The 27,217-nt window shown below is 38.8% G+C and overlaps 1 protein-coding gene across 1 annotated transcript; it reads left to right on the forward strand.

Moving 5' to 3' along the window:
* Positions 1 to 1,932: 1,932 nt before the first annotated feature.
* LOC122646705 lies at positions 1,933 to 27,217 on the forward strand. Its single transcript, XM_043840306.1, has 10 exons — positions 1,933 to 2,287; positions 2,522 to 2,669; positions 3,746 to 3,900; positions 4,392 to 4,574; positions 5,202 to 5,277; positions 8,244 to 8,321; positions 12,629 to 12,714; positions 22,021 to 22,094; positions 25,385 to 25,430; positions 27,008 to 27,217. The coding sequence occupies exons 1-10, from the start codon at positions 2,018 to 2,020 to the stop codon at positions 27,200 to 27,202; spliced, it is 1,311 nt and encodes a 436-aa protein (XP_043696241.1). The 5' UTR covers positions 1,933 to 2,017; the 3' UTR covers positions 27,203 to 27,217.

Here is a 27,217-nt window from a genome sequence, read left to right on the forward strand (position 1 = left end):
GCAGGCATAGTGGATCCATCTTAAGCCTAACTCATTATGGTCTATGCCTTTATTTGTCAAACAGAAGCATGCTTGACCCATTTTTTTCTCCTTTTTTTTAATGGTTTTTTTAGTGAGAATGTTACTTCATTGAGAGAAATGCTTGCATTACGAATTTGTGGCCTTATGTATATATATGCAACTTGTTGTCACCAAAGTGGTGAGCTCAGAAGTTGTAACTTTCTTTTATTCTCAAAAGGCAAAAGTGAAGTCTTTAAGAAGGTGGAGTTTCCAAGAGTGGAGTCTTCCTAAGAGTTGGAATCTTCCAAGAGTGGAAGAGGAGTCCTATGAAAGAAGAGAGGTGTTTTACTAAGGGGTAGTGACAAACCAAGAGAGAGAATGAGAGGGGAGAGAAGGTTGTGCAAGGGAGTTTGGAGCAAAGATTGTATTGTATCTCTTCTCTTAATTCTAGTGAAAGATTGGATTTACTCGTGGACGTAGGCTGTTTTGTTGAACCATGTAAATTTCTCATCTTTTGGGTATGTGCTTTCCTTTATTTCCTGTGCTTGTAGTTCATATATATATGTTTTTGTGTGTCATATATAATTATGTGGATGTAATATATAGTTTTGTGTGTTGTACACGTTTTCGTGAGTCGCTCACGAATGTGAACAGAAACTTGCCCAACCAAAAGGAGGGAGAGATTGGACATTGAAAAAAAAATTCCTTTTATATGTTAAATTCTTGTTATAAATAGAAAATCATTAAAAAAAAAAAAAAACCTTGAGAAGGATTTGACTTGTAGAGAGAGACCTGATGATGGTATAATTTATCATGAAGAGTATTGCCATCAAAACAGGAGTTCATATTTTTATATAATATTAAATGATACATTTATTTTTTCATAAAAAAAAAAAGATATGTATATATATATATATATTTAATGGTCAAAGAAGAAAATTTCAAAAGGAAAATACTTATTTAGTGTATCTTTGGGTAAACTTTGGGGTGGCTTCTAATGATTTAACAACTTTTGGTTCACTAAATTATAATGTTTAACTCGTAGGTGAGTTTCAACTTTCAACTAGTGATGCTTCACATACAAGAAGCCTATGTCATCAAATGAGGAGAGCGAAGAGAGAAACGGTGAGAGAACATGTATACTGCAGTTGTATGCCGCTGCGTTTTCTTCTTAAAATTTTTTTGACATAAACTTAAAAAGCTTGAGAAGCCCCTGTGGCTTTTCAAGTTTCTTGCACATAAATATTCCAACATTTCATTTTTTTGTTTGTATGGAAAAAGTCAATCAAAATACTCAAAACTCTGCCTCTTTCACTAGCAATCATCCCTCACTCTTTTTCCTTGTCTTATACTTATTTCTTGATAAGGAATATAATAACTTTCGGAGGGGGATTGCAGTCAGGCGGCGTGGCACTAGTGTAGGGGCCAATAAGAATGCACAATACATTAAGGAGGGGGGATTTTTCATTTCGCAAGAGACAAGAGTGATCATTTTGCCATTTCTATATAAGGGTGCAGGCGCCATACAATCTTCTTTTTTTTCAATAATATTTTATTAATTTAATGGTTTAATCAATTTACAACTAAGGTTTCTTGATTAAATCAAAATCAAATCGATTATTTTTTAATCAAAAGTGACGGATTTTGATTCGATTTATCAGTTTGGATTCAGAATCGATAGAACTGAGAGCTCGACAACTGGCTGATGTGACCTCCAACGGTGATAACCTTGAGAGGTAAAGAAATTTTTTTTTTTTTTTTTTTTTGACTCAATCGATCTCAAACCGTTAGATGTCGCGCTTGGCTTGACAACCAGTCAACCCCGAACTCCCTATGCCATTGTTTTTAGACATGGGAGTTGAGAATATGACGTGTGTTGGTCCTCCCGGACAGTTGGATAAATGCGCCGCTATTAGGTACAAGTGTACAACTGTACAAGAACCAAGATACAACTACTTCCCAGTTCAATCAATCCTAACTAGCCATCGCCCGGGGCTTGTGTGAGTTCTGGTGTTCTATGTCCATGGCTGCTCATAGACTTGCGGTGATTATTAAGAACCCTCTGAACGAGGATGAATTTCTCCTTGTAAGACAGAACCGGCCGCAGAAATTTGGGGACGACGAGTACGACTCCTATGTTGATTCCGATCTCTGGGACTTGCCTTGGGCTTCATTGACTCCTTTGGATGGAGAAGATTCTCAATCTAAAGTCGTTGTGGAAGGAGCAGAATCTTGTTTTGACAAGCTTAATTTGCTGAAATTCAATGTCGATTCGGCTCTCGACCAGGTATTAACTATCCACTCAAAGCCGAGCACTGATAGTTTCTCTGTCCACACTATCTCTTGTACGTAGTTCAGTTGTACCGCAACTGTGCACATTCCTTTCAGTTTCTACTGCCTCCTCATTTCGTCTTTTAGTTTCTTGAGATGGGGACAAGAAAGAAGCTGATTTGCTTCTTCTGTCTCGTGGGTATGTTTTGGTTCGTCTTATTTATATAAGTTTTGTTGAGTTGCTTGGTAGATCTATTCACAATTGGGTTTCCAAGGACCGATTGGTGGGCAATGGGCGCTCTGGAAGTATGTAGAAGAAGCTGATTTTGGCCCGGCGCGTCACCTTAATACAGTCTTCATCCTTGGGAAGTTGACATTTGAAGCTGAAAATGCGCAAGGTTTGCACTTTGGAACACAATCCGTTGTATTTCTGTAGTTTTTTTACGCGGTGTTTATAATATTTTAACTTTTGATTAAATATTTTTACTCGGAATGCAATATCAGCAATGCTACTAGTAACTAATTCTTGTGTAGAAAAAGTCACAAACTACAAAAAGATAAGGGGTATTAGCATGGAGGAAAAAAAAATCCCTGGAGAACAAACCAAGCAGGATGAAACGTTTTCAAGTTTGGAGTGGAGTAGCTTAGGAACCAATTCTTGGACATTTGTCGGGATAAGGCTTCGTAAAGTTGTATTGGTTAAGAGCTTCGAATGATTAATAGGTTTTATTCCATCTTAGGATGCTATTGGTGTTTCCCCTCTGGATCTGTAGCTGTCTTAGAACCTAATATACTATTACCACACAAACTCCAGGCATGACTTAAAATGAGCTCAATAAAAGTTACTTTGAGGAAAAGATTTGACTTAAAACTCTAAAATCTGCAGTATAACATTGTGATTTACAATTTTCTTTGCTATTTGCCCATTGTTTACAATGGGAATAATTTTCTAAATTATGGTCTTTTTTGGTCCATATGCTGTGAAAATTTTTTTCTCGACACTATTTGAATCTCCATATGTTGTCGTAGTCCTACCCTGATTGCCATTGGGTATTTCTTTTTATAGGATTTTGCAAAACAGTCGAGGATGGACCTCGGTGCAACAGTAAGGTTGCTCCATTGCGACCTAGTGGTTGCTCAAGTTGGAAAACAGCCTCTCCGCGAAGCGGGGGTAAGACTGCATACATTATGACCCTCCCCAGACCCTGCAGTGGCAGGAGATTCGTGCACTGGGTACGCCATTTTTTTTTGGCAAAACAATGTGCTCATGTTCAAGTTCAAAACTAGAGTTTTTTAACAGAATGCGTGGCGGAGCACATTTTCAGTTTTAGGAAGTGTTTTTTTTTCCTTTCAAGGGAAGACTTCTGTTATGCTTTCCCATTATTGGATGTGATAATTACCTTTTTATTTTGCTGCCTGTTTGCTCATTTTAGAAAGTTGAAAGCTGTAGCTAATGCTGGAAAGGTGCCTGCAGGGGTATCTATGTGGATGTCTATTCCAAGTTGCCTCGAGTTTCTCTTGGAAGTAAAGCCAAATAATGATCGTGTGGGACCTCTAGTAGTTGTTGGGCTTCTGACTAATTTGGCTCGATCTAAAATGCTAAAAGTTCCACCGGCCTTGCGCTACCAGGTTAGGTTTATTATCTTCTAACCGAGTGTGTTTGCTGGATGAAGCAAATGCATTTTGTGAAATTGTTGTGGGCATATATCAAATGAGCAGTGGGCGAGCCTTGGCGCAACAGTTAAGTTGCACTATTTCAACCTCTTGGTTGCGGGTTTAAAACTTGGAAACAGCCTCTCCTGCGAAGCAGGGGATAAGGCTGTGTTCTTTTGCCCCTCCCAGACCCTGCAGTAGCGGGAACCTCGTGCACTGGGACACTTTTTTTTTTTTTTATATATCAAATGAGTAAATGTTAAGAATTTAAACCTTTCGTCTTTGGATCTATTTCACAACACCATATTCTAATACAAGCCTACAATGATGGCTTTGCACCCCAAAGTCATATCCAAAGACTCAAGTTTAAAGGTGCTTTGTGCTTTCCATGCAATAACAGAACTCTTTATGCACTTGCAATAGGTTAATTATCCATTTTAATTATGAATATATGCTCATCTTTTCAGGAGTACCCACCTGGCATCACAATTGTACCTATCGAAAGTAGAACAGCAAAGCCTTTCCGTACTACAAATTTGGTTGTAGTTGAGCCTGATATTGTTAGTAGTAGCAGTGTAGATTCAAGTTTTGCTGCTTATGGAGATGCCCTAATAATGGATCCAGGGTGTCACTCAAAATTCCATGCAGAGGTATGAAACGAAAACTTAGTTTTTTCTGTATCAAGGTTGTGTGCTTGATACACTTTGATGTCTGTCATTAGACATATCAAAGCAAGGAAAAGTGCTGGCTCTTTATCACCTTAATTTTGGGGGTTAAAATAACTGAATCTTGATCTCGCCTGGAAAAATGCTGACCGTTTATCACTTTAATTTTGGGAGTAAAATAACTAAATTTTGATCTCATGAGGAAAAATGCTGACTATTTATCACCTTAATTTGGGGAAGAATATAACTGAATTTGATCTCCAACACTTTAAAGATTGAATAATCATTTCAAGTTAGGCTTTTGACAACCCTAAAATTAGATGTGGCTTTACTTTAATCCTCGGATGGGGATGTCAATAGGATGGTTTGAACCTTAAAACCGCCATGTATTGCGCCCATAATATGACCTTCATTGGGTTAGAATTGGCCCTGCCTTGTTCTATGGGCCCCTGCCCAAGTTACTTTGTGAAACTGGTAAGCCCTTAATTGCTTAGCAAGTTGGCTGTCCCTGAATCCAAAATTGTTGGCATAAATTAATTTTTTATTTATTACATTAGTTTAATTCTTCAGTGCTCTTCTCTTGCATTGAGAGATTTCTATTTATGTGATCAGCTCATGGAAATTGTTGCTGCTTTGCCAAGAAAATTGGTGGTCTTTGTTACTCATCACCATCATGATCATGTTGATGGTAAGTTCCTCAAGGAACTAAGAAAAGTTTAGGTTAGTATATTTAATTGCGTCTGTTTTTAGTCACTTCTCACATACATGGTGGACTTTTCTCATTCATTGATAAGTGGAATAGGCATTTTGCTATTTTTGTTTGTACTTGTATGAAATCAGCTCATCACTAATGAGATCAAAGATCAGTACTTCTCCAAACCCCTCATATGTTTCTTTGAATCTCTTAACTATTAGTTCTCCGTATGAATCATAGTAAGAGGATGTAGTCTCTCTAATATTCAGGTGAAGATATTTGCAACACACATGATGGCTATGATTACCTCTTCCAGCAGATAGCATGCATTCATTGGACCATTGTGTATGTGCCCCTTCACAAGAGCTCCGATTGATGAGATGAATGGTTAGTCTTCATCCACTGGGGAAGTACATATTATCAGGTTTGTAGCAGAATTAGATCATCAAACAATCCATAGAAGGAAGAGGAGAAGAGAAAGTAGAGAAGAAGAACTCCTCGATGGAGAGGAGGAAAAACAGAAACTCACACTAGGCTTAGTGGTCCTACCGTGAGCAGCATCTTTATTTATAAGGTCAAAATAATAAAAAGACAAGATTACCCCATGTAAGTATAAAATAGGACCATACTACCCTTAACTAAAACATAAAGAAACAAACCCCATAATACCCCTACGGCCCCTACCGATAGTAGGATACAACACCCCTATCGGTAGGCGGGAAATTAAAAGAAACTTAACAAAGATGATGAGTTGACTTGAGTTTTAGGGTTTTGACTTGCACTTTATTTTGCCAAGTCCTTGTGGGAATGTTGTAACTGAAAAATTCATCAAGTTTAGTAAAGAGTATTACTCAAGTCTGAGGAAATACTTACAGTTGTAACTATAATGGTTGTTTCAAGGTAGATGAGAAGGTTTAAGTTCATGAATTAACTGATAGAAAGGTGTAGTATGGATATGTCAACTGTTATATTGTCATTGAATTTTTTTACGAGAAGTTCATGGAGTTGTTTAGTAGTAAAATTTGAGTTACTCTATTGTTTGTTTATAATTTTTTGGCAAGCTTTAAAGCATCAGTATAGGGTATCATATCAGAAGGGTGATTTTAAGAGACGTATCATATCATATTGGGGAGACACAAGATACGTTAATGATACATATGTAAATGGTCAAGAAATGTATGGAAATGCTTAGGGTACATGAAAAATACAGTTTTGAGCCATAAAGCACTATAAATAAGTAATATATAAAATATTTCATGTATAAAAAGGAGAACTAAGTATGACAAGTCAAATGAATTCAATTGATTATGTGTAATGGATGAGGTTCCTTACATGTTACTAATACCAAAAAAGGTGTCATTTTCTGTTTGGGGAAGATTTTGGGTTTAGATGCACATATTATTGCCAAAAAAACCTAGTTTGGTGCAATCATTCAGGTTGTTTTACACTAAAGTGATCCATTGCAAAAAATGACACTAAAATCAATATTTGAGAAAGAAATTCAAAGTTTTGATAGATAAATGTTTCGCAAAATTTGGTTTTGATCCTTGATTGTAGGACATTGAATCCCCAAATGATGATGAAATCAACACTATTAAGAGTTGCTTTTGCCTGTCGAAGCAAGGAATCATCAATCAGGTTGATTTTGCAAAAAGAAAAAAAAATGATAACGATGCCTTACAAGAGCTCTCTTTAAGTGTTTTGCAGTCATGGATTGTGTTTTGTAGTTTATAAGAGATGTATCGAGCATATTGATAGGTATCGGCCATGTATTGACCATTTCGGGTCATGTATCGACCCGATACAGCCGATACATTTTTTTTAGGTATTGAATCAGTACCTTAAAGATATGATACGTATCGGTTAGTAGTGAAGGATATGGTAGGATACTTAAAACCTTGATTTTAGGTCCATGCTGACCTTAGTTGATGCTTGGGAACTTGGATGCCATGAATCATATGGTACTAACTGCTAGGGAAGGGGAAGGGGAAGGGGGAAAAAACAGAACAGAAGTTCAGAGAAGAGTAAGAGTGAGATTATCTAGCACCTTGCTAGGGTTTCCATATGAGCAACAGCTCAGAAAACATGACTTCTATTTCTTCAAACTAAAATTTATATTCTTTTTGGTGGGGGGGGGGGGTTAAAACTACACAAAGACTATTGAAACTCAAATGAGGACCCTTTAATTTTGTTTTGACTAGGCTTCTTAGACTTTTACACACTAATAAGAACCCAATAAACCTTATCAGGTCACAGCTTGAAACCCTATCATTATATTGGTCATGACATTCCAAAATCAATTTGAAATTGTAAGATCTTAGTCTCATTGGAAAGGTAAATCAATAACCTTTCAAAATAGCAAAAGCACACAAAGCAAAAGTCTTGCCCTCCAAAAACTGGCTCAATGAAAAGTGGCGGAAATAGACCCATTCTTTTGGATCACCAAAACAAAACCTTGCAAGCTACTTGATTTTTCCTATTAAATGTATATGAAAATTACAATAAGGATTTGCAATAAAATACATGACTTAGGCGATGAATTCAAGATTTTTGTTTGTACATTGCTTCTGTATCAGATGCACTTATTAAGCTTCTGATATTCTCATCACTTTTGGACATTTTTGAGTAAAAAGAATTTCAATTGATTCAGTGGAAAAATTAGTCTTTGATAAGTATCCATTGTATAAACTTGCTATCTGTTGCTTCCTATTGCTATGCATGTAAATGAGGACATGGTTTCTGTGGAAGCGTAGTACGAGAGGAACTTGCTGCTAATAAATGTAGCTTTATACTTTAATAATAGGCACGGAATTTTGTTTTTGTATCATAACCTGCAATACCTGATACTCTTCTAGTTTAATTGATGGGCATTCTAGATTTTTAAATTGGAAGGCTGATTTATTTATTAAAACCCATTTTCTTTACTAAAAATAATTGGCTGCTGGACGGATTATTTTCAGGTCTTTCTATTATCCAAAAATGCAACCCTGATGCAACTCTATTGGCACATGAAAATACCATGCGTCGCATTGGAAAAGGTTTATCACTATCTTTTTCATTTACATACTGTGTATAACAGTCTGTTCTGGCATCAAATTATGCTTGCTTTCATGAACTGCACAGGCAGTCCCTTTGGCTTGCATTTGAAATTCAAGTCTTTTAGGAATTTAATTTGACAACCTTTCAACCAGAATTTATTATGACATAATAGCTGTATTTCAGGTACTATAAATTTTTATTGTGCTAACAGGATCTTTGAGCTGAAATCAAAATACTGAGTAATAATGACAATGTTGTTATACATCGAAAAATCATGAATTTGAATACAATGGTCTACAATTACATATCACTGTGGTTGATTGAAAGTATGTCAAGTTATTCAGATCCAAACATGGACAATTTGTTATTTAACTAAACTTATGAGTGTTCTAGTATCCTAGTTGATTCTTCCTGAGTAATCTTCTTCTTCAAATCAATTTCTGATATTTGTTTTTGCCTCCTCCCTGTGCATATCTGTTTACGCCTCAAAAGGGTTTGAAAAAACATCTCAGGTCTATTAATACAAATGGTATATCTATTAATACAAATACAATGGTATATGACAATAAATATTTAACAATAGAATGTTAATACAACAACAACAACTACTTAGCCTTATCCCAACTAAATGGGGTCGGCTACATGGATCCTTGCCCTCCAATCAGCTCTATTCGAGGTCATACTTGATATTAGGCCTAAGCTATGCATGTCTTTCCTCACCACTTTTCCTTAGGTCATTTTAGGTTTGCCCCTGGTTCTTTTAGTTTCTTCAATTTGAATCAGATCACTCCTCTGTACTGGAGCATCCAAAGGCCTCTGTTGAACATGGCCATGCCACCTCAAATGACTTTCTTGTAGCTTATCATGTATCAGAGCTACTCCTAAATCTGCTCTAATATGATCATTTCTTACTTTATCCTTCCTAGTTTTGCCACATCCATCTCAACATCCTCATCTCCGCTACATTGAGTTTATTTCTATGGTGCTTCTTAATTGCCCAACATTCTACCCCATACATCATAGCCGGTCGTATGACTATCCTATAAAATTTTCCTTTTAAGTTTTAAAGGAAGAAACCTGCCAAACATTCCACACCATACATCATAGCCGATCGTATGACTGTCCTATAAAAATTTCCTTCTAAGTTTTGAAGGAATTTGCCGATCACACATTACTCTGGAAATACCTCTCCATTTCATCCATCCTATTTTAATTCTCTGTGAAACATCATCCTCTATATCGCCTTCTTTATTTATGATTGAGCCAAGATACCTAAAATAATCACTTTGTGGAATCTCCCTCGTCAATTTTCATCACCTCATTATCCGTCCTAGTGTAACTAAAGTTACACACTTTATACTCTGTCTTCGTTCTACTTATCTTAAAACCTTTTGATTCCAAGGTTGATCTCCATAATTCCAACTTGGCGTTAATCCCTACTTTTGTCTCATCCACCAAAACAATATCATCAGCAAAAAGCATTCACGAAGGAACCTCATCTTGAATGTCTCTAGTTAAATCATCCATGATAAACACAAACAAATAAAGGCTTAAAGCTGATCCTTGATATAACCCAATTGTAATTACGAATTCACTACCTTGGTCCCCCACATTTTTTTACACTTGGTCACCGCACCATCATAAAAAAATGTTAATGTGACACTAAATTGCCTTGATCTACAAACCTACCATGTGATGCTTTCCCTACCCTTTTTAGGCAGTGTTCTTAGACCCAAGGTTCAAAATCTCGGTTTTGAGGCCAGTTTTGACCCTGGCCGAAACCAAGATTTCACAGGTTTCGACTGAAACTTGGTATTTTTTTCTGTCAAATTCATGGTTTCGAGGCCCAAAAAGTGTTTTTTTGACCTGTTGTTTTTTGTGCTGCCTATTTTTAACATTTTACACCTATTCCATGAATTAGTTTCACAAAAAAACCACCCAAAATGGTAATTGTGGTTTCGACCCAAGTTTACTAGGTTACGCTGAATGCTACTGTACACTACCCTATTATAAGCATTGAGTCTACATATAATTTAGCTACTGGAAATGTAAATAAGCTATTGAAACAATCAAAACGTACATTAGAATAGAGTTTCTTGGCAGGTCCTTTCCATGAGATGTGTATGATTGAATAAATCGTAGCTACTCCTTGGAATGCACCACTTATGTATCCATGATTTTTTTTTTGAATTTCATCAATTAATTTTGTAAAAGAATTCCGACTCCTTCAAGCCATAGATCGGCCAACAGTGTCTAACATATATTTAATTTTAGGTCCATCCATCATGTATTACTCCTTTCAAAAATTTGTTGTGGAGGAAACATTTTTTAAAACAGAAATTTCAATAAATAATTCAACAACGTAGAAAATAATCCGACTCCGTGAAGTTGAAGATGGGCCATTCTATCTAACATGTACAAAATTTAAACAAATCTACCATGTTTATTAGTATATTCTTTCAAAAAATGGATTTGGGGAAAAAATGCATTACCTTCTGGCGTCAATCAGAAAATCCACTGTCTAGAAGGTCTGAATGCGTATGAGAATGCAAGAAAGAGGTGATTAATGAAGTAGTTTTGACAAAAATCAAAGTTTTTGGCAATAAACTCCTCCCCTTTGTTGAAACCAGAAAAATCTCGAAACACACTGTCGAAACAAACAAGTTTCGTTTGATATTTGGCCTCTTATATATGTGGTTCAACCAGGTTTTGGTTGAAACCTTGTCAAACCCTGTCGAAACCATAGTTAGCAAAAACGGTAACAACCAAACAACGGAGTCTTACAGTACAGGTTTTAAACGGTAAAAAATTGCAAACGGGCGGTCAAATAAAATGGTAAAAAAAAAAATAGAACGGTAAAAAATTGAAAACGAATGGTACGAGTTTTAAACGTTTATATTTAAAAAAAAGGGAACCAAAAAAAGACACTTCTCATATAAATTGAGGAATTTTTATTTGAAATACATGCTTCTAATTTCGGTATCCGTGCATTGACCTTGAGTTGAAGGTGATATCATGAAAAGTGTAGCCCTTCGAGTCAACTTTACGTCGGTGAAAGAATCAGGCCGATCAGAGTTCGGGAGAGAGAGATATGGTCAGTTAAGTCCAAGGTCTTAAAAAACGCCAAAAAAAGGGGGAAGTGTTGTAAACATGTTTAAAACGGGAATGTTTGCCGTTTGCCTTTTTTTTTTCCCGTATGTTTGGGAAACATATAGCAAAACGTGTTTGAAATGGTAAAAAAGGGGAACGCGTTTAAAACGGAGTTTAAACATGTTTTTGGTAACAAAGGTCGAAAACTCGAAACCCATCAAAACCTGAGACGATACCATTTCGACCCATGATTTTGTCTCGGGTCTCAGCGAAACCGAGATATCTTGATTGCAGTTTCGATCGAGATTTAGAACCATGCTAAGACCTGGCCTGGGCATGCATGGCCCAGCCAGGCAAACTTTCACCCAGTCCTCACAAGCCACTTCTATTCAATCCATTGACTTAAGTCAACAGACCATCCGACCTAAATAGTTAAACAGGTGACCTGGATGTTTGGACCGCCAAACTGACTGGGTCCTAAACAAGCTTATTTTATGATTTCTTTTAGGGATAATGGTTCCTGCCCCGGGGGTGTCATCTCTCTCTCTCTCCCCCCATGAAATGACTTCTCTGCCCCCTATTGATTGAATCGATAAGGGGCTTTCATCGGCTCTCGCCTGCCTGCACACCGGGCAGGAAACTCCCTCCCTTTCTTTTATAAATTATAACAGAAGTTAGATAAGCATCATATTACTGAGAGTTAAATACTTAAATCTTATAGTTTCCCCTAACCACATCTCCGACTACCTAGCTACCAGTTTAGTTGTGTCATATAATGATGTTTTGTGATATACACCAGAGCATTATGAGCTTTGAGCTTATTTTTGACTCACTCAGCTGGGCCAGGTTGGTCAAACCAGTGACCCCTTGATCTGACATCATTTATAGGTCAATGAATGGACCAGGTTTCATGACATTGCTTTAGAAAAGTCTGCACAGGATGGAGACACAAATGTGGGATTTCAGTTGTCATAGGATCAACATTAGGTATGGCAATGGGGACAGTCAAACCAGGGCCCTGCCTTGCTGCGCACCTAATGGTGAGGGTTTGTATGAACCAATAGGCATCTCAACTCTCGGATGCCACCGTACTCCTGGGGCCTTGCCTCAGTTGCATTGTAAAATTGATAAATCTCATGCATTCTTCATAGAAAGAACCAGTACTAGCCAGTGCAACTGTTATATGTGAATTTACAATATGCATTTTGTGTCGCAGGTGATTGGTCTCTTGGTTATACCTCAATATCAGGAGGTGAAGAGATTTGCATCGGTGGTGAAAGATTAAAAACAATTTTCGCTCCGGTACCATAATTTCCATCTTAATATATTCATCTATCATCCTATATGTTTCATATTCGATGATGCAGATATGATCTCTCTCTCTCTCTCTGTCTTGGCAAGTAGATGTTATATGTTAAAGGAAAAAGAAGCAGGGCACCTGTCTGGAATTGAGAGGTCTCTTGGGATCTTTTGATGCTATTGCTTTGCCTTTTGATCATCTAGTGGGTTTCTCTGCAGAACCAGTTGCTACATTCATATCTTGGTCCACTATCCAATCTGACGTCATGTGTATAATACAATCCTTTGAAGATGGTCTCATTTACCTTGTTGCAGGAGTACAGAATTTATTATGACAAAAAAAAAATGCTGCAGTGTATGTATAGAAATATTTGCCCCCTCTTTAGGAATTATACAACTATTTTGAAAGAATTCAGAGAAGTGGCCTGAATGCAGTTTGATTTGAATTTGTTGTTTCATATTAAAATTTATAGTTCCTCTGCAAAACCTTGCTATGAATTCTGGTAAAATTTCTTCCTTTTTAGGCAGTTTTGTATAATATCAATATAATAATTTGTTGTTGGAACCTAGGGCTAGGTGACGATAGACTTTGGCTGAGATGGTTCAGTCGCATAAAAGACCAATAACTAACCAATTGAGAAAAATTATGGTGCAAAAGATGCGGGAAAGGCAGAAAACTGACTTGGGTTGAAGTGGCGAGGAAGGACATGAAGCTTATGATTTAATGGAAATTATAGACCTAGATAGAGTGGTTATATATAGAATCAGAATTGGGTTTATGAAGTGGACAAGTGCTTTTGGAATTTTGTGTGATTGAGGCCTCAAAGGTAAATTTTATTGGACAGCTTTAAGATTGCAATGATTTATGGAGCTGAATGTTGGGCGGTTAAGAAATACCATATAAATAAAGTTATTGCAGCTGAGATGAAGATGTTGAGATGGATGAGTGGTAAACTTAAAAAAGATAAAATAAATAATTAATACATTAGATGCAATCTAAAGTAGCTCCGATAACTCTGCCAGTGTTTTATGCTGTCGGTCCCAAGCCTGGATAAAGGAGGGGGATTGGTGCTTCAGGTTGACAGCCGGCAGCCTGGAATTGTGATATAATTAATTCTAACTAGAGGAGCTAAAAGAGTAAGAGACAGACCTAAAATGACTTTGGGAGAAGTGGCAAGGAAAGAAATGCATGGATTAGGGTTGACAACAAGCACAGCGTGAATAGAGTTGGATGGTGAAACAGGATATGTGTAGCTGACACATTTACTTGGAGTAAGGCTTAGTTGAGTTGAGTTTAGAGTGGAATTGTGGAACAGGTTAATGGATCTGACAGAAGCATATCAGATTGCGATTTGTTGAGTTGAGGTAATAGCAAATGGGACAAGAAGTTTCGGAATGGTGTCCAATGGGTCTGATGCTTCGTGGCAACTAGCTATATGATTGATGTAGGAGTAGGACAGGTTAGGGTTTCAAATTTGTGGGGCTGGACTAAAAATGTTATGGTAGGGGAGAGGCCTTATACGGGAGGGTGAAGAGATGAATAGATACTTGCATAGATAGATTATGAATCAATGAAGAAGACAGAGTAGCAGAAAATTAACTAGGGTTTTAAATAAGATGCAGGATCTACAGAGAATGAAGATAGGGTTTAAGAAATAAAAGAAAATATGAAGGTTAAAGAAATCTGATCTGTTGTGGGACTGTTCTTGGTACCCATACCCATAAACAGTAACTTTGTAAAAGAACGAGAAGAAGGAAAAGATAGGAAAATAGAAGAAGAGAAGGAAGGAGGAAAACTGCCGATGGATTTATAGTTGGAACTCCAAGCTATATAAGACACTTAAGTTTTTATTCTGTAATCCAGAAATATGCGATGAACGTTATAAAAGCCACATCTATAGAAACACACTTATATATTTATATCCTTTTTGTAAATTGTATGACACCATGGGGACTTGATTAGACTATAACTTAACTCTTGAGTGAAACTAACTCCTAATTTGACTTAAAAGCAGATATTAAATAGTGAACTTTGTGTTATTTTAAATACTAAATTTAATTATATTGTAACTAGTAAAATTAGATTTAAAAAAAAATTAAAATAGTCACTAAAAAACAACAACTCAGCCTTATCCCAACTAAATGGGGTCAGCTACATGGATCCTTGCCCTCCAGTCAGCTCTATTCGAGGTCATACTTGATACACGGCCTAAGCTATGTGTTGAGATTGACTACTTTACCCGATAGGGGTAAAACCCGATAGGGGTAACTTAGTCCTTATTATTTTAGTTTTATGTTTTAGTTATTTTATGCTTTAATCTTTTCTTTTTTTCTGTTTTTTCCCCTTCTATCGGATATCTATTTGGGATTCCTAATTGTAGTAGGAATTTCTAATAGGAATAGGATTGGGGGGATTTATACTTTGATTGTAACTTGATATTATTATAAATAAGGGGCTGAGTGATCGATCTAGGTCATGCAAGCACTCAATTCTAAGGCTGTTAACATGGTATCAGAGCCACTTCTGATCTAAGAGCAGCCTTTCTCAGTTTTCTGGTTCTTCCCCTTATCTCCTTTCTCAGTTTTTTTGGGTTTCTGGTTCTTCCCCCTCTCGGTTTCTGTTTTTTTTCTTTTTTCTTTTTTCTCCACCACTCTCGGCTTCTTTCTCTCCATCAGGGCAGCAACTATGAAGTGATCTAATGCAAATTTAGCTGCTGCCCTCAATGTCACCTCATTGAAGATTGAAGAACAGTGGTGTGACCTAAATCTGCCGGCAGGATTTTTTCCATCCTTGAGATCGAGCTGTCTTTTCAACTGAAGTTTGATTTCTGCTTTTGTGGAGATTGGTTCCTGCTCTTATTGGTCTACACCATTCCCTGTTTGAAGACTGCAGATCTGGATCAAAATCAATTCTGATTCAACTCTGCGACTTCTCTGCAATCAGGTTTTCTTCCTAAATTTTGACAAATTTAGGGCTTTTTATTGGCTCATCAGAAGGAGCTAATTTTTGGAGGATATCTTCCCTACTATTAGAGGGAAACTCGACCCAAGTTTCAGCCCATTCTGACGGTTGAAAATTTTGCAATTTTAAAACCCATCAATCACACTCGATTCAGGTTTTTTTGAAGATCTGAATTTTTCTGCTTGGCTGAATTATGGGTGACTCAGAGATGACTACTACTACTTCTAGAGATGGTCATACTAGGAATGACTTTCTTCCCTATGCTGTTGCCATTAAACTTGATGGTACGAACTATTTAATTTGGGCCAGATCATTATCCTTAACCATATCTGGTAGGGGACTTACTGGCCATCTTACTGGCACCACCAAACAGCCTACTGAAGATGGTGCTGCCCGTACTAAATGGGCTGCCAATGATGCTATGGTGATGTCATTTGTTTTGAACTCTATGACCACTGATCTTTCTAGTCAATATCTCTTCCTTGACACTGCTACTCAGATATGGACTGCTGTCAAGGGAACTTATGGTCGATCAGGAAGTGGTGCTCAAGTTTATGAAATCAGGAAGACACTCCAAAATACTACTCAGAAGGAGATGTCTGTCACTAAATACTATGCTGCCCTCAAGTGTTTATGGCAGCAATTGGATCATTATGCTCGGTTTCAACCTACTACTACTGCTGACATTACTGCTTATCATTCTTATGTTGATCAGTTTCGAGTCTATGATTTCCTGGCTGGCCTCAATGATGACTATGACCCTATTCGGGTGCAAGTCCTTGGTCGAGTTCCTTTCCCCACTTTAGAGGAAACTTTGTCTTATGTTCACTGTGAAGAGACACGAAGGGCTGCCATGATGATTACTCCCAAAGTTGAGAGATCAGCCTTACAGACTGTTGGCTCCACTCTTGTTACTTCTTCTGATAGTGTTGCTGCTACTACTACTACCAAAGAGCTTGTTAAGTGTGAGCATTGTCACAAACCTTATCACACTAAGGCTCAGTGTTGGAAATTACATGGGAAGCCAGCTGATTTTGAGGGCAAACGTGGTCGTGCTAAGTCTAAAAACAAAGCCAATCACACTGAAAGTGTAGCTCCAACTCCCACTACTGACATCGGTTTCTCCCAGGAAGAACTCCAGGCTCTACGTCATATGTTGAACACATCCGCTGCCTCTACTACGTCTGCTGCCAATTCAGGTTCTTTCTTTGCCCGTACAGGTATTTCCTTTGCTGGTCATTGTGCATCAGTAGTTTCCACTCCATGGATCATAGACTCCGGTACTACTGATCACATGACAGGTTCTTCCAGCCTTTTTAATACATATTCTCCTGCTTCTGGTAAGGATAAAGTCAAAGTTGCTGATGGGTCCCTCTCCTCCATCTCAGGGAAAGGATCCATTGGTTGTTCTCCTTCCCTTACCCTGTCATCTGTGTTGCATATTCCCAAATTTACAACTAACCTTCTTTCCATTAGCAGTATCACTAAATCCCTGAATTGTAAAGTGACTTTTTTTCCCACTCACTGTGTTTTTCAGGAACTGGATTCGGGGAAGACGATTGGATCGGGTAAAGTGCATGGCAGATTGTACCTGCTTGATGGCAATCCTACACCTACCTAGGCTTTACCTTTGGCATCTTTCTCTTCTGAATTACATAAATGGCACTCTAGGCTAGGCCATCCCCCTTTAGGTACTTTATCAAATTTATTTCCAGCATTAGTTAAAGACTGTAATAAGGAAGACTTTTTTTGTGAGCCTTGTGTCTTGGCTAAACAGACACGTTCTACTTACCCTATTTCTAATAAGAGATCCTCTTCCTTATTTCATGTTATTCATACTGATGTGTGGGGTCCTAGTAGGAAAGCTTCCCTATCTGGACATCGGTGGTATGTCACTTTTATTGACTGCTATTCTAGGTTCACTTGGGTCTACCTTATGCACACAAAAAATGAAGTTTTTTCATGTTTTCAGCACTTTCATCAGATGGTTAAGACCCAATTTAATGCCACTCTTCAAATTTTGAGGAGTGGCAATGGGAAAGAGTATATGGAAGGTCAGTTCCAAAAATACCTTGCTGCCCATGGAATCCTCCATCAGACCAGCTGTGTCGACACTCCAGCCCAAAATGGTGTGGCCGAGAGAAAAAACTGCCACCTCTTGGAGGTAGCTAGGGCTCTTATGTTTGCTCGCAATGTCCCTTCCCTTTATTGGGGGGATGCTGTCCTTACTGTAGCCTATTTAATTAATAGGCTGCCCAGTCGGGTTCTTCTTTCCAAAGCCCCTATTGAGCTATTACTTGGCTCTTCTTCCTTTATAGTCCTACCTAGGGTGTTTGGCTGCATTTATTATGCCAGGGATACCAGGTCCCCTGGTAAACTTGACCCACGTAGTCTCCGCTGCATTTTCTTGGGTTACTCTGCTACACAGAAGGGGTACAAATGTTATTACCCGCCATCCCGTAGGACTTTTGTCAGCATTGATGTTATCTTTCATGAAAGTGTTCCATATTATATGTCCCCACCTCTTCAAGGGGAGAGTGTTAGTGATGATGTGCTGACTATTGACTCTCCACCTCCACTTCAGTCTGTTTACCACGAGTCTGAACCAGTTCGGCCTGCCCCTAGTACTCCCCCTGAGTCAGGGGGAGAGGTTCCTATATAGGGGGAGACTATTTCTATTCAGGGGGAGCAATCTACCCCTGTCCAGACTCCTATCCAGAGGACTATTAGTGAATTTCAGAGGAGGATTGATGACAGTACTGTGAAGACCTATGCAAGGAAACATAAGCAAGTTCAATCAACTGTTGCTCCAGTACCCATCCAATTGCCGAACCCGGATCCAGAACCTGCCTCTCCACCTGGTAATGTTCCTTCTCCTGAATTGCCTATTGCTCTTCGCAAAGGTGTCAGAACTTACACTCAGCATCCCATATCTCATGTTGTCTCTTATGATTCCTTTTCCCCATCCTTTCGTGCTTTTGTTTCCTCTCTTTCTTTTGTTCGTATTCCTAACAATTGGTAGGAAGCTCTATCAGATGGAAAGTGGAAGGCAGCTATGATGGAAGAAATGGAAACCTTGAAGAAAAATAACACATGGGAACTTATGGTTCTTCCACCTGGGAAGAAAATCGTTGGATGTAAATGGGTGTTTGTGGTGAAACAGAAGGTGGATGGCATTGTGGATAGGTATAAGGCACGACTCGTGGCCAAGGGGTTCACTCAGACATACGGCATTGATTACCAGGAAACTTTTGCACCTGTTGCAAAGTTAAATACTGTTCGTGTGTTATTATCTTGTGCAGTCAACCTTGGATGGAATTTGCAGCAGCTAGATGTTAAAAATGCCTTCCTAAATGGAACACTGGATGAGGAGGTGTATATGGACATTCCACCAGGGTTTTCTTATGACAGAAACCAAGGAAAAGTGTGTACACTGAAGCGTGCACTTTATGGGCTGAAGTAGTCACCTCGAGCATGGTTTGGCCTGTTCCACAAGGCCATGATTTTTGTGGGCTATAAGCAGAGTAATGCTGATCACACACTCTTTATAAAGAGGGCTGGTGAAAAACTCACTGTTCTTAGAGCCTATGTTGATGCTATAGTGGTTACTGGCAATGATGGTGATGAGATCAGACGGTTGAAGACCTTCCTTGGACAAGAATTTGAGATTAAAGATCTAGGGAAACTACGATACTTTCTTGGGATTGAAGTGGCCAGATCTTCTAAAGGCATTTTTCTCTCCCAGAGGAAGTATGCCCTAGACTTATTGGCTGAAACCGGGTTGCTAGGCTGCCATCCTTCGGATACTCCTATGGACCCTACTGTTCGACTTAAGGAGAAAGAGAGTAAGCCTATTGATAAAGGCCGGTACCAAGGACTTGTAGGGAAGCTGATTTATCTCTTACACACTCGTCCTGACATTGCTGTTGCCGTGAGTACTGTGAGCCAGTTTATACATGATCCCTACTCTTCTCATATGGAGGCTGTTCTTCGTATCTTGCACTATTTGAAGTCAGCTACTGGAAAAGGAATTCTTCTGTCTATGTATGGTCATTTACGGATAGAAGCATACACTGATGCTGATTGGGCTGGTTCTGCAGATCGCAAGTCTATTTCTGGGTATTGCTCCTTTGTAGGTGGAAATCTTGTCACGTGGCGTAGCAAGAAGCAAAATGTAGTTGCTTGTTCTAGTGCCGAAGCTGAGTTTCGAGCTATGGCACAAAGTATTTGTGAGTTACTCTGGCTTAAAGGTTTGCTACAAGATCTTGGTGTTCCTATTCGTCTTCCTATGATGTTGTATTGCGACAACAAGGCTGCAATCAACATAGCACACAACCCAGTACAGCATGATCGTACCAAGCATGTTGAGGTGGATAGGCATTTCATCAAAGAGAAGTTAGAAGATGGGCTGATTTGCATTCTCTTTGTGACATCTACTGATCAACTTGCTGATATCTTCACCAAGGGATTGTCTGGGAAATTGTTTCATCCCAATCTAGTCAAGTTGGGCATGATCGACATCTTTGCTCCAACTTGAGGGGGAGTGTTAAGATTGACTACTTTACCCGATAGGGGGGTAATTTAGTCCTTATTATTTTAGTTTTATGTTTTAGTTATTTTATGCTTTAATCTTTTCTTTTTTTTTGTTTTTTCCCCTTCTATCCAATATCTATTTGAGATTCCTAATTGTAGTAGGAATTCCTAATAGGAATAGGATTGGGGGGATTTATACTTTGATTGTTACTTGATATTATTATAAATAAGGGGCTGAGTGATCGATCTAGGTCATTCAAGCACTCAATTCTAAGGCTGTTAACACTAGGCATGTCTTTCCTCTCCACTTCTCCTAAGTTCATTTTAGGTCTGCCACTAGCTCTTTTAGTTCCTTCAATTTGAATCAAATCACTCCTCCGTACAAGGGCATCCAAAGGCCTCAATTCAACATGGCCATGCCACCTCAAATGACCTTGTAGCTTATCGTGTATCGGAGCTACTCCCAAATCAGCTCTAATATGATCAGTTCTTACTTTATCCTTCCTAGTTTTGCTACTCATCCATCTCAACATCCTCACCTCCGCAACACTAAGTTTATCTATATGATGCTTCTTAGCTGCCCAACATTCCGCACCATACATCATAGCTGGTCGTATGACTGTCCTATAAAAATTTCCTTTAGTTTTTAAAGGAATACGCCTGTCACAGAACACTCCAGACGCACCTCTCCACTTCATCCATCCTATATTAATTCTGTGAAACATCATCCACTATATCACCTTTATTTATGATTGAGCCTAGATACCTAAAATAATCACTTTGTGAAAGCTCCCTCTCATCAATTTTCACCACTTTATTATCCGTCCTAGTGTAACCAAATTTACACATCATATACTCCATCTTCGTTCTACTTATCTTAAAACCTTTTGATTCCAAGGTTGATCTCCATTACTCCAACTTGGCATTAATCCCTACTTTTCTCTACTTTTCTTTCATCCACTAAAATAATTTCATCAGCAAAAAACATACACCAAGGAACCTCATCTTGAATGTCTTTGGTTAAATCATCCATGATGAGCGCAAACAAATAAGCACTTAAAGCTGATTCTTGATGTAACCCAATTGTAATTGGGAATTCACTACCTTGACCTCCCACAGTTCTTACACTTGTCACCGCACCATCATACATGTCATTAATTTTGTCCACATACTTAAAACACATCTCTTCTCTAGTACTTGCCAGATTAACTTTCTAGAGACTCTGTCATAAGCTTTTTCTAGGGCACTAACAAAAGAATCCAAGAATCACTGACGAAATATGGATGGTTTGGCTAAACAAGGGGTGGTGAGGCCTAGACTAAGCTTGGGAGAGATTATTCCGCTGTGATGTATGAGGGGCTATGGGTGTATCGGGTTGATGCCTGCATAACGTTGGGTGCCTATGTATATTCTACTATTCCTACTTGTTGTATTCTGTTCTGTACTCTATTTTCCTTCTTATCAGTAAATAGTTACTTATCCAAAAAATAGTCAAAAAAATAATAATAATAATAAAAATTAATAAGAATTATAAATTTACATAAAACCATAAATAGCCCCACGTCTTAACTAAAGGGAACCACAGAAGCATAAGCCTGGAACAACTGAATCCTTTGCTTGTCTGGCTCTACATCGCCCAGGTTGACTATTGAGTCAGCTTCTAAGTGAATACAATTTTGGCCTGTTTTCTTTTGTTCATTGCGGTTTGCAATTTCCTATAATTCTCTCACTTGTGTCCTACTCCATATTAATTTGCATCATACATGATATTTCTTCACTCAGAAATCTGACATAATATTCTGTTTGTAATTCAGGGACATACAGATGGTCACATGGCTCTGCTTCATATTAGTACTCACTCACTGATTGTTGGGGATCATTGCGTAGGGTAAGTTTCTCCTGAGGAAAATACATGAATTAACGTTCCTAATTAATGGAATTGCCAAAAGCATAAGTACAGAGGTATGTATTTAGATTTTATTTTGTTAATTTCACATTCTTCTGTTCTCATATTTCCTTCCTTTTTTTTTCAGATGAACTTTGTAATTCAATATGGAACTCATAAATTATTGAAAAAATATATTGGTTGGTAATTTGATGCCAAATTCATTGAGGAACAACTAAGAAAATAAAATTTCAACTTTTATAGCTAGGCAGCTGTTACAGATTGATATGGTCCATTTTAGAAAGTGTTTTGATTACAAACTTATCTAGTTGGGGGTTACCATGTTTTTAGTTCATAAAATATGCTAAATACAGGGAGTGCCTGACTGACACCTCTAGAAACTATAAGTGTATTTAGAACTTGACACCTTCTTTTAATTGCCCCTTGCCATATTCCCAAAGGTCCTTAATATAGTGGTATAAAAGGGTTTTTAAAAAAAAGTTGAAAGTGACATATAATTATGTCATTATCAAAATGTGTCATTGTCATACCCATTTTTCGAGTACACATGTGAAATGACACTATTGCCCTCAGTGGAAAAAAATTGTGTTATACTAAAAGGGCAAAAAAGGTAAGGTTACAAATTATTTGACACCTTGAGGGGTGTCAATAAAAGAAACTCTTATTAAAATATACTTATCTTTATTCTTTACCTACTTATCATGGTATGATCAACCGTTTTAATAAAAAAAGGGTGTACCCAATGCATGAGGCTCCTGTCACTCTGTGGTCTGGGGAGGGTCATAATGTATGCAGCCTTTCCCCTGCTTTGTGGAGAGGCTGTTTCCTGACTCAAACTCACGACCGCTAGGTCGCAATGGAGCAGCCGAGGCCCGTTCTCTACAATTTTCACACACACATATATATTAAATTGGGAAAATTTATTTGAAAATAACTGTACTAAAAACTGTGTATCTGAAATCTGAATGACTTCATTGCTTGATTTTGAGACTGAATTTTTTTTTTTTGGTAAATGAATATATTACCGAACCCCAAGAGGGGGAAAGGAAAGGGGAACCAATGTACAAGAAAAAAATAGAAAAGAAGCAGGGGAAGGGAGGGGGGGGGGGGAGGCGGCCAGCCAGCCTACGCAGAGGAGGGAGGCCGCAAAAGGGCAATATCAAGGCCCCAAAAAATCAAAATGTGCCTGTTTCTGAAGTTGTCCTTGCAATGTCGCTGCCGGATACAGCTAAGCTTGGAAGATACATTGGAAGAGATGGCTTTCCAAATCATATCAAAGGATCTAGATTTGGAAGTCCATCTCCTAATATTTCTTTTCAACCAGATATAGTGAACTGCAGCGCTAAAGACAAGCGTCCCAATAGTGTCACATATAGAGTTCCCAAGAAAATTCTTGAGCAACCAAAGCCATTCACGGTCAAAACTCCTGGCCCTTCTAGTCCGCGGCCAGATAGAAGACAAGGCCTTGTTCCAGAGGGTGGAGGTGAAGGGGCAGTCAAAGAAGAGGTGTGAGGTGTCTTCTCGGCCAATCCAGCAAAGGTTACAAGAGGGGGAGGCTGGGATGGTGCGGTGGATGAGGAATGCTTGTGTAGGCAGGCAATGTCTGAGGGTTCTCCAAACAGTGAGGCTGTGGCGGGGAATGTGGCCCGTAAACCAGACTAGGTTGTGGCAGGGAACAGGAGGGCTAGGGTCCCTAGAGAGGTTCCAAGCAGAAGAAGAGGTGAAGATACCTTTGGAGGAGGGAAGCCAGGTAACCCGGTCCGCATGATGGGGAGTGTTGGATTGGATGGGGGGGAGAGTTGCCCAGATCTGAGTGATGATGGTTGGATTAAGGGTAGGAGGAGGAGACCAGTAGCTAGTGGAAATGAGGGCGGAGACCTTTGCATCCTTAGGGAGGCTAAAGGAATATATTGCTCTTGGACCAAGCAAGTTGTAGAGGATCCCAAGAGGATGCCAAGGGTCAAGCCAGAGGGAAGTGGAGGTGCCATCCACAATGGAGAAAGAGATGCCCTGGAGAGCAAGGGGGCAGAGGGAGAGGATCTTACGCTAGATCCAAGAGGAATCAGTCGGGGTTTTGACTGTCCAAATGGAGTCAGACTTAACGAGATAGGATTGGACCCAGGTGACCCAGATAGAGTCGTGATGGGAAGAGATTTTCCACAGAAGTTTGAGAATGCCCGCCGTGTTAGAGTCACAAATGCGGCAGAGGCCTAGACCACCCTCCGATTTAGGGAGACAAATGGACTTCCAGCTGGTCGGGTGGAGAAATCTGGTGGTGTCTTTTCCTTTCCAAAGGAAGGCACAAAATATGCGTTCAATGGCCCTAATGGTGGAATTAGGGATGTTGAATATACCGGTCCAGTAGATGTAAGAGGCTTGGAGGACCGAGCGAATACATTCGAGTCTTCTAGCATAGCAGAGGAGCTTGCCTTTCCAGAGCTGGAGGCGCTTGCGAATTTTATCGAGCATAGGAGTGCAGTGGTGGCTAGAGAGCCTAGCAGTGATCAGGGGAAGGCCTAGGTAGGTGACAGGAAGGGAGCCAATAGTGAAGCCAGTAAGCTGACGAAGAGTCTCTTTGGCTGGATCCGGGATACCAGAGAGGAAGATTTTGGACTTGAGAAGGTTGACACGAAGGCCGGAGAGAGATTCAAAGAGGTGAAGATCATTAGGTCGTCTGCAAAGGCCAGATGAGAGAGATTGATGTGCTTACATTTGGGGAGGGAAGATATGAGATGGAGGTCCGTCTTAGCTTAGTGGCTTCTAGAAAGGACTTCCAAGGCAAGGGAGAAGAGGAAAGGAGAGAGAGGGCAGCCTTGGAGAATGCCAACCTTGGAGTGGAAGAAACCTGCGGGGGTGCCATTGACTAGCACAGAGAAGGAGGGGGAAGAGATGCAGGCATAGATCCAACGGATAAAGACAGGGGGGAAACCCATGAGGGAGAGAACATCACAAATGAAGTCCCAACGGATCGAGTCAAAGGCTTTGTGGAGATCGATTTTCAGGAGGGCCACGGGGGAATGAGATTTGCGGTCAAATCCACGAACAATTTCAGAGCAGAGAATAATATTATCCGCAAATTTTTGTAGAAAGAAAACTGTGTCCTGGCATCAATGTTCTTGACCTTCAAAATTTACAATGTTGAATTCTGTGCTGAATTTCTACTTGTCAGATATTCTCTTATTTGCATGGATTAGCTAGTTTTGTCTTTTCTAACATGTTATTTCTGTGGAAATTGATCTGCTAATATCATGTACACTGGGGGTTTGTTTCAGTCAAGGAAGTGCTGTCCTAGACTTCACTGCTGGTGGTAACATGAAGGTATGTGAATTTATTCCTATTTATTGTAAATTTGTAATATTCTATGAAATACCAGTATGTATCATTTAACACTTCTCAAATATATGCACAATATAACTTGATATTAATGAGTATAAGCATAGGTCACTGAGTAGCATGATTTAGAGATAAATAATTGATACCATGTAGTACCCAAGGTGAGATACACTAGAGAACAAAGAAGAGAAAGCAAGTAGAAAATATAGAGAGAAATGGAATCTGTAAACAAAATAACATTTGTTAGGAGTTAGATGTTAGCTTGGTCCTAGTATTCAAATCCACCTGGCATAGTCAGCGCCATGGCGGTGGTATGGTTTGTAAAGTAAAGAAGTGAAATGAAATTCCAGAATTCAAATCCATCTGATGACGTTAGTGCCATGATGGTGTTCTGGTTTGTGAAGCAAGGAAAATGTAACTCAAAAATTGAAATCCACTTAGTCGGCAAAGCCAGAGCCAAGATGGTGTTCTGGACTGTTTTGTAAAGTAAAGGAAAGGAAGCAAGATACGAGATAAATAATGAAGAATCAAAACTTTGAAGGAAATTTAACTTTGAATTAAATATTACCTTTATCATACTTTGGAATAACTCCTTTGGCTACAAACTTTGTGATTCGAAAGAACACTTTTGGAAAAGGAAAGTTACAAGACACTTTGGAGACATTTGGTACAAGGGTGAGAAGAATTATGGATTCTCTCAAGTCTCTCTTGATTCTTGAATGTTTGATCTCTTGAGATTTCTAAGCTTTCTTTGGTTCTCTTTCTCTCTAAGCTTGAGTTCAAGAAGGGAGGAGTCCTCCTTTTAATAGGCAAAGGAGGGAAGCTTGTAGGTGCCATGTGACTTGTGCTTGTTGGTAGTCTTTCGTTAGTAGGCCACTACTTCTTGTTCGAGACGGGTAGTTGGCAAGCATATAGCCTTTTGTAGTTGGAGACAGGTAGGTGTCAGCTGCTAAGTTAGCATGTGACCTTTGACTACTACTCGATCTACTGATGCCATTGCTGATGTCATCTGTATGTAGTGTCACTAAAACTAGTTTTGGCCATGCAGAATTGTCATTTTGTGCAAATATGATATGGTGTCTGACTGTCTGATGAGGCCAGAGTATGGAGAATGCATTGCTCATCTCATAAATTCTGCACTCTGCTCAGAATTTTTATTTTTCTCCAAATTAGTTTTCAATTTCATCTCTGCCAACTGTGAACCTTGTCACAGGTTCAGCTCTTTTTCATGAGTTGACAGCTGGTTGGAGCACTGTTTTTCTGGCCTTATATTGACTCAATTTAGTGGAATATTTCATTTACTAAAGTTGGATAATTAGTATGCATTTTATTTTTGGTAAAGATAATTAGTATGTATTTAGTTCATTAAGAAACAAGGAATATAAATTTTCTAAGTTAAAGTACAGCATACTGTAAGCGATCTTCTGAGGATTATGGGTTATAATAATCTACTTGTTTGATCTGCATACTAAATTCTGATTATGTCTTTTGCAAGTCTTTCTTTGTATGAATATGTACGCTTCCATCAATATAATGATAATCAAATGCAATTGTGCATCCAGGAGTATTTCCAAACAACCTACAACTTTTTGGAGCTTTCGCCAAATGTCATAATTCCGATGCATGGGAGAGTCAACCTATGGCCAAAGCACATGCTCTGTGGTTATCTCAAGTATGAAATGCTACTAATACTCAATTTTCCTCCTTCAGTGTTGCTTATTTTTGAAAGTAGAGAATTTTCCCGGGCCTTTAATTAAGAATGTTATAATTGA

Source organism: Telopea speciosissima, chromosome 11 (genome assembly GCF_018873765.1).
Source record: "Telopea speciosissima isolate NSW1024214 ecotype Mountain lineage chromosome 11, Tspe_v1, whole genome shotgun sequence".
Lineage (NCBI taxonomy): Eukaryota > Viridiplantae > Streptophyta > Magnoliopsida > Proteales > Proteaceae > Telopea > Telopea speciosissima.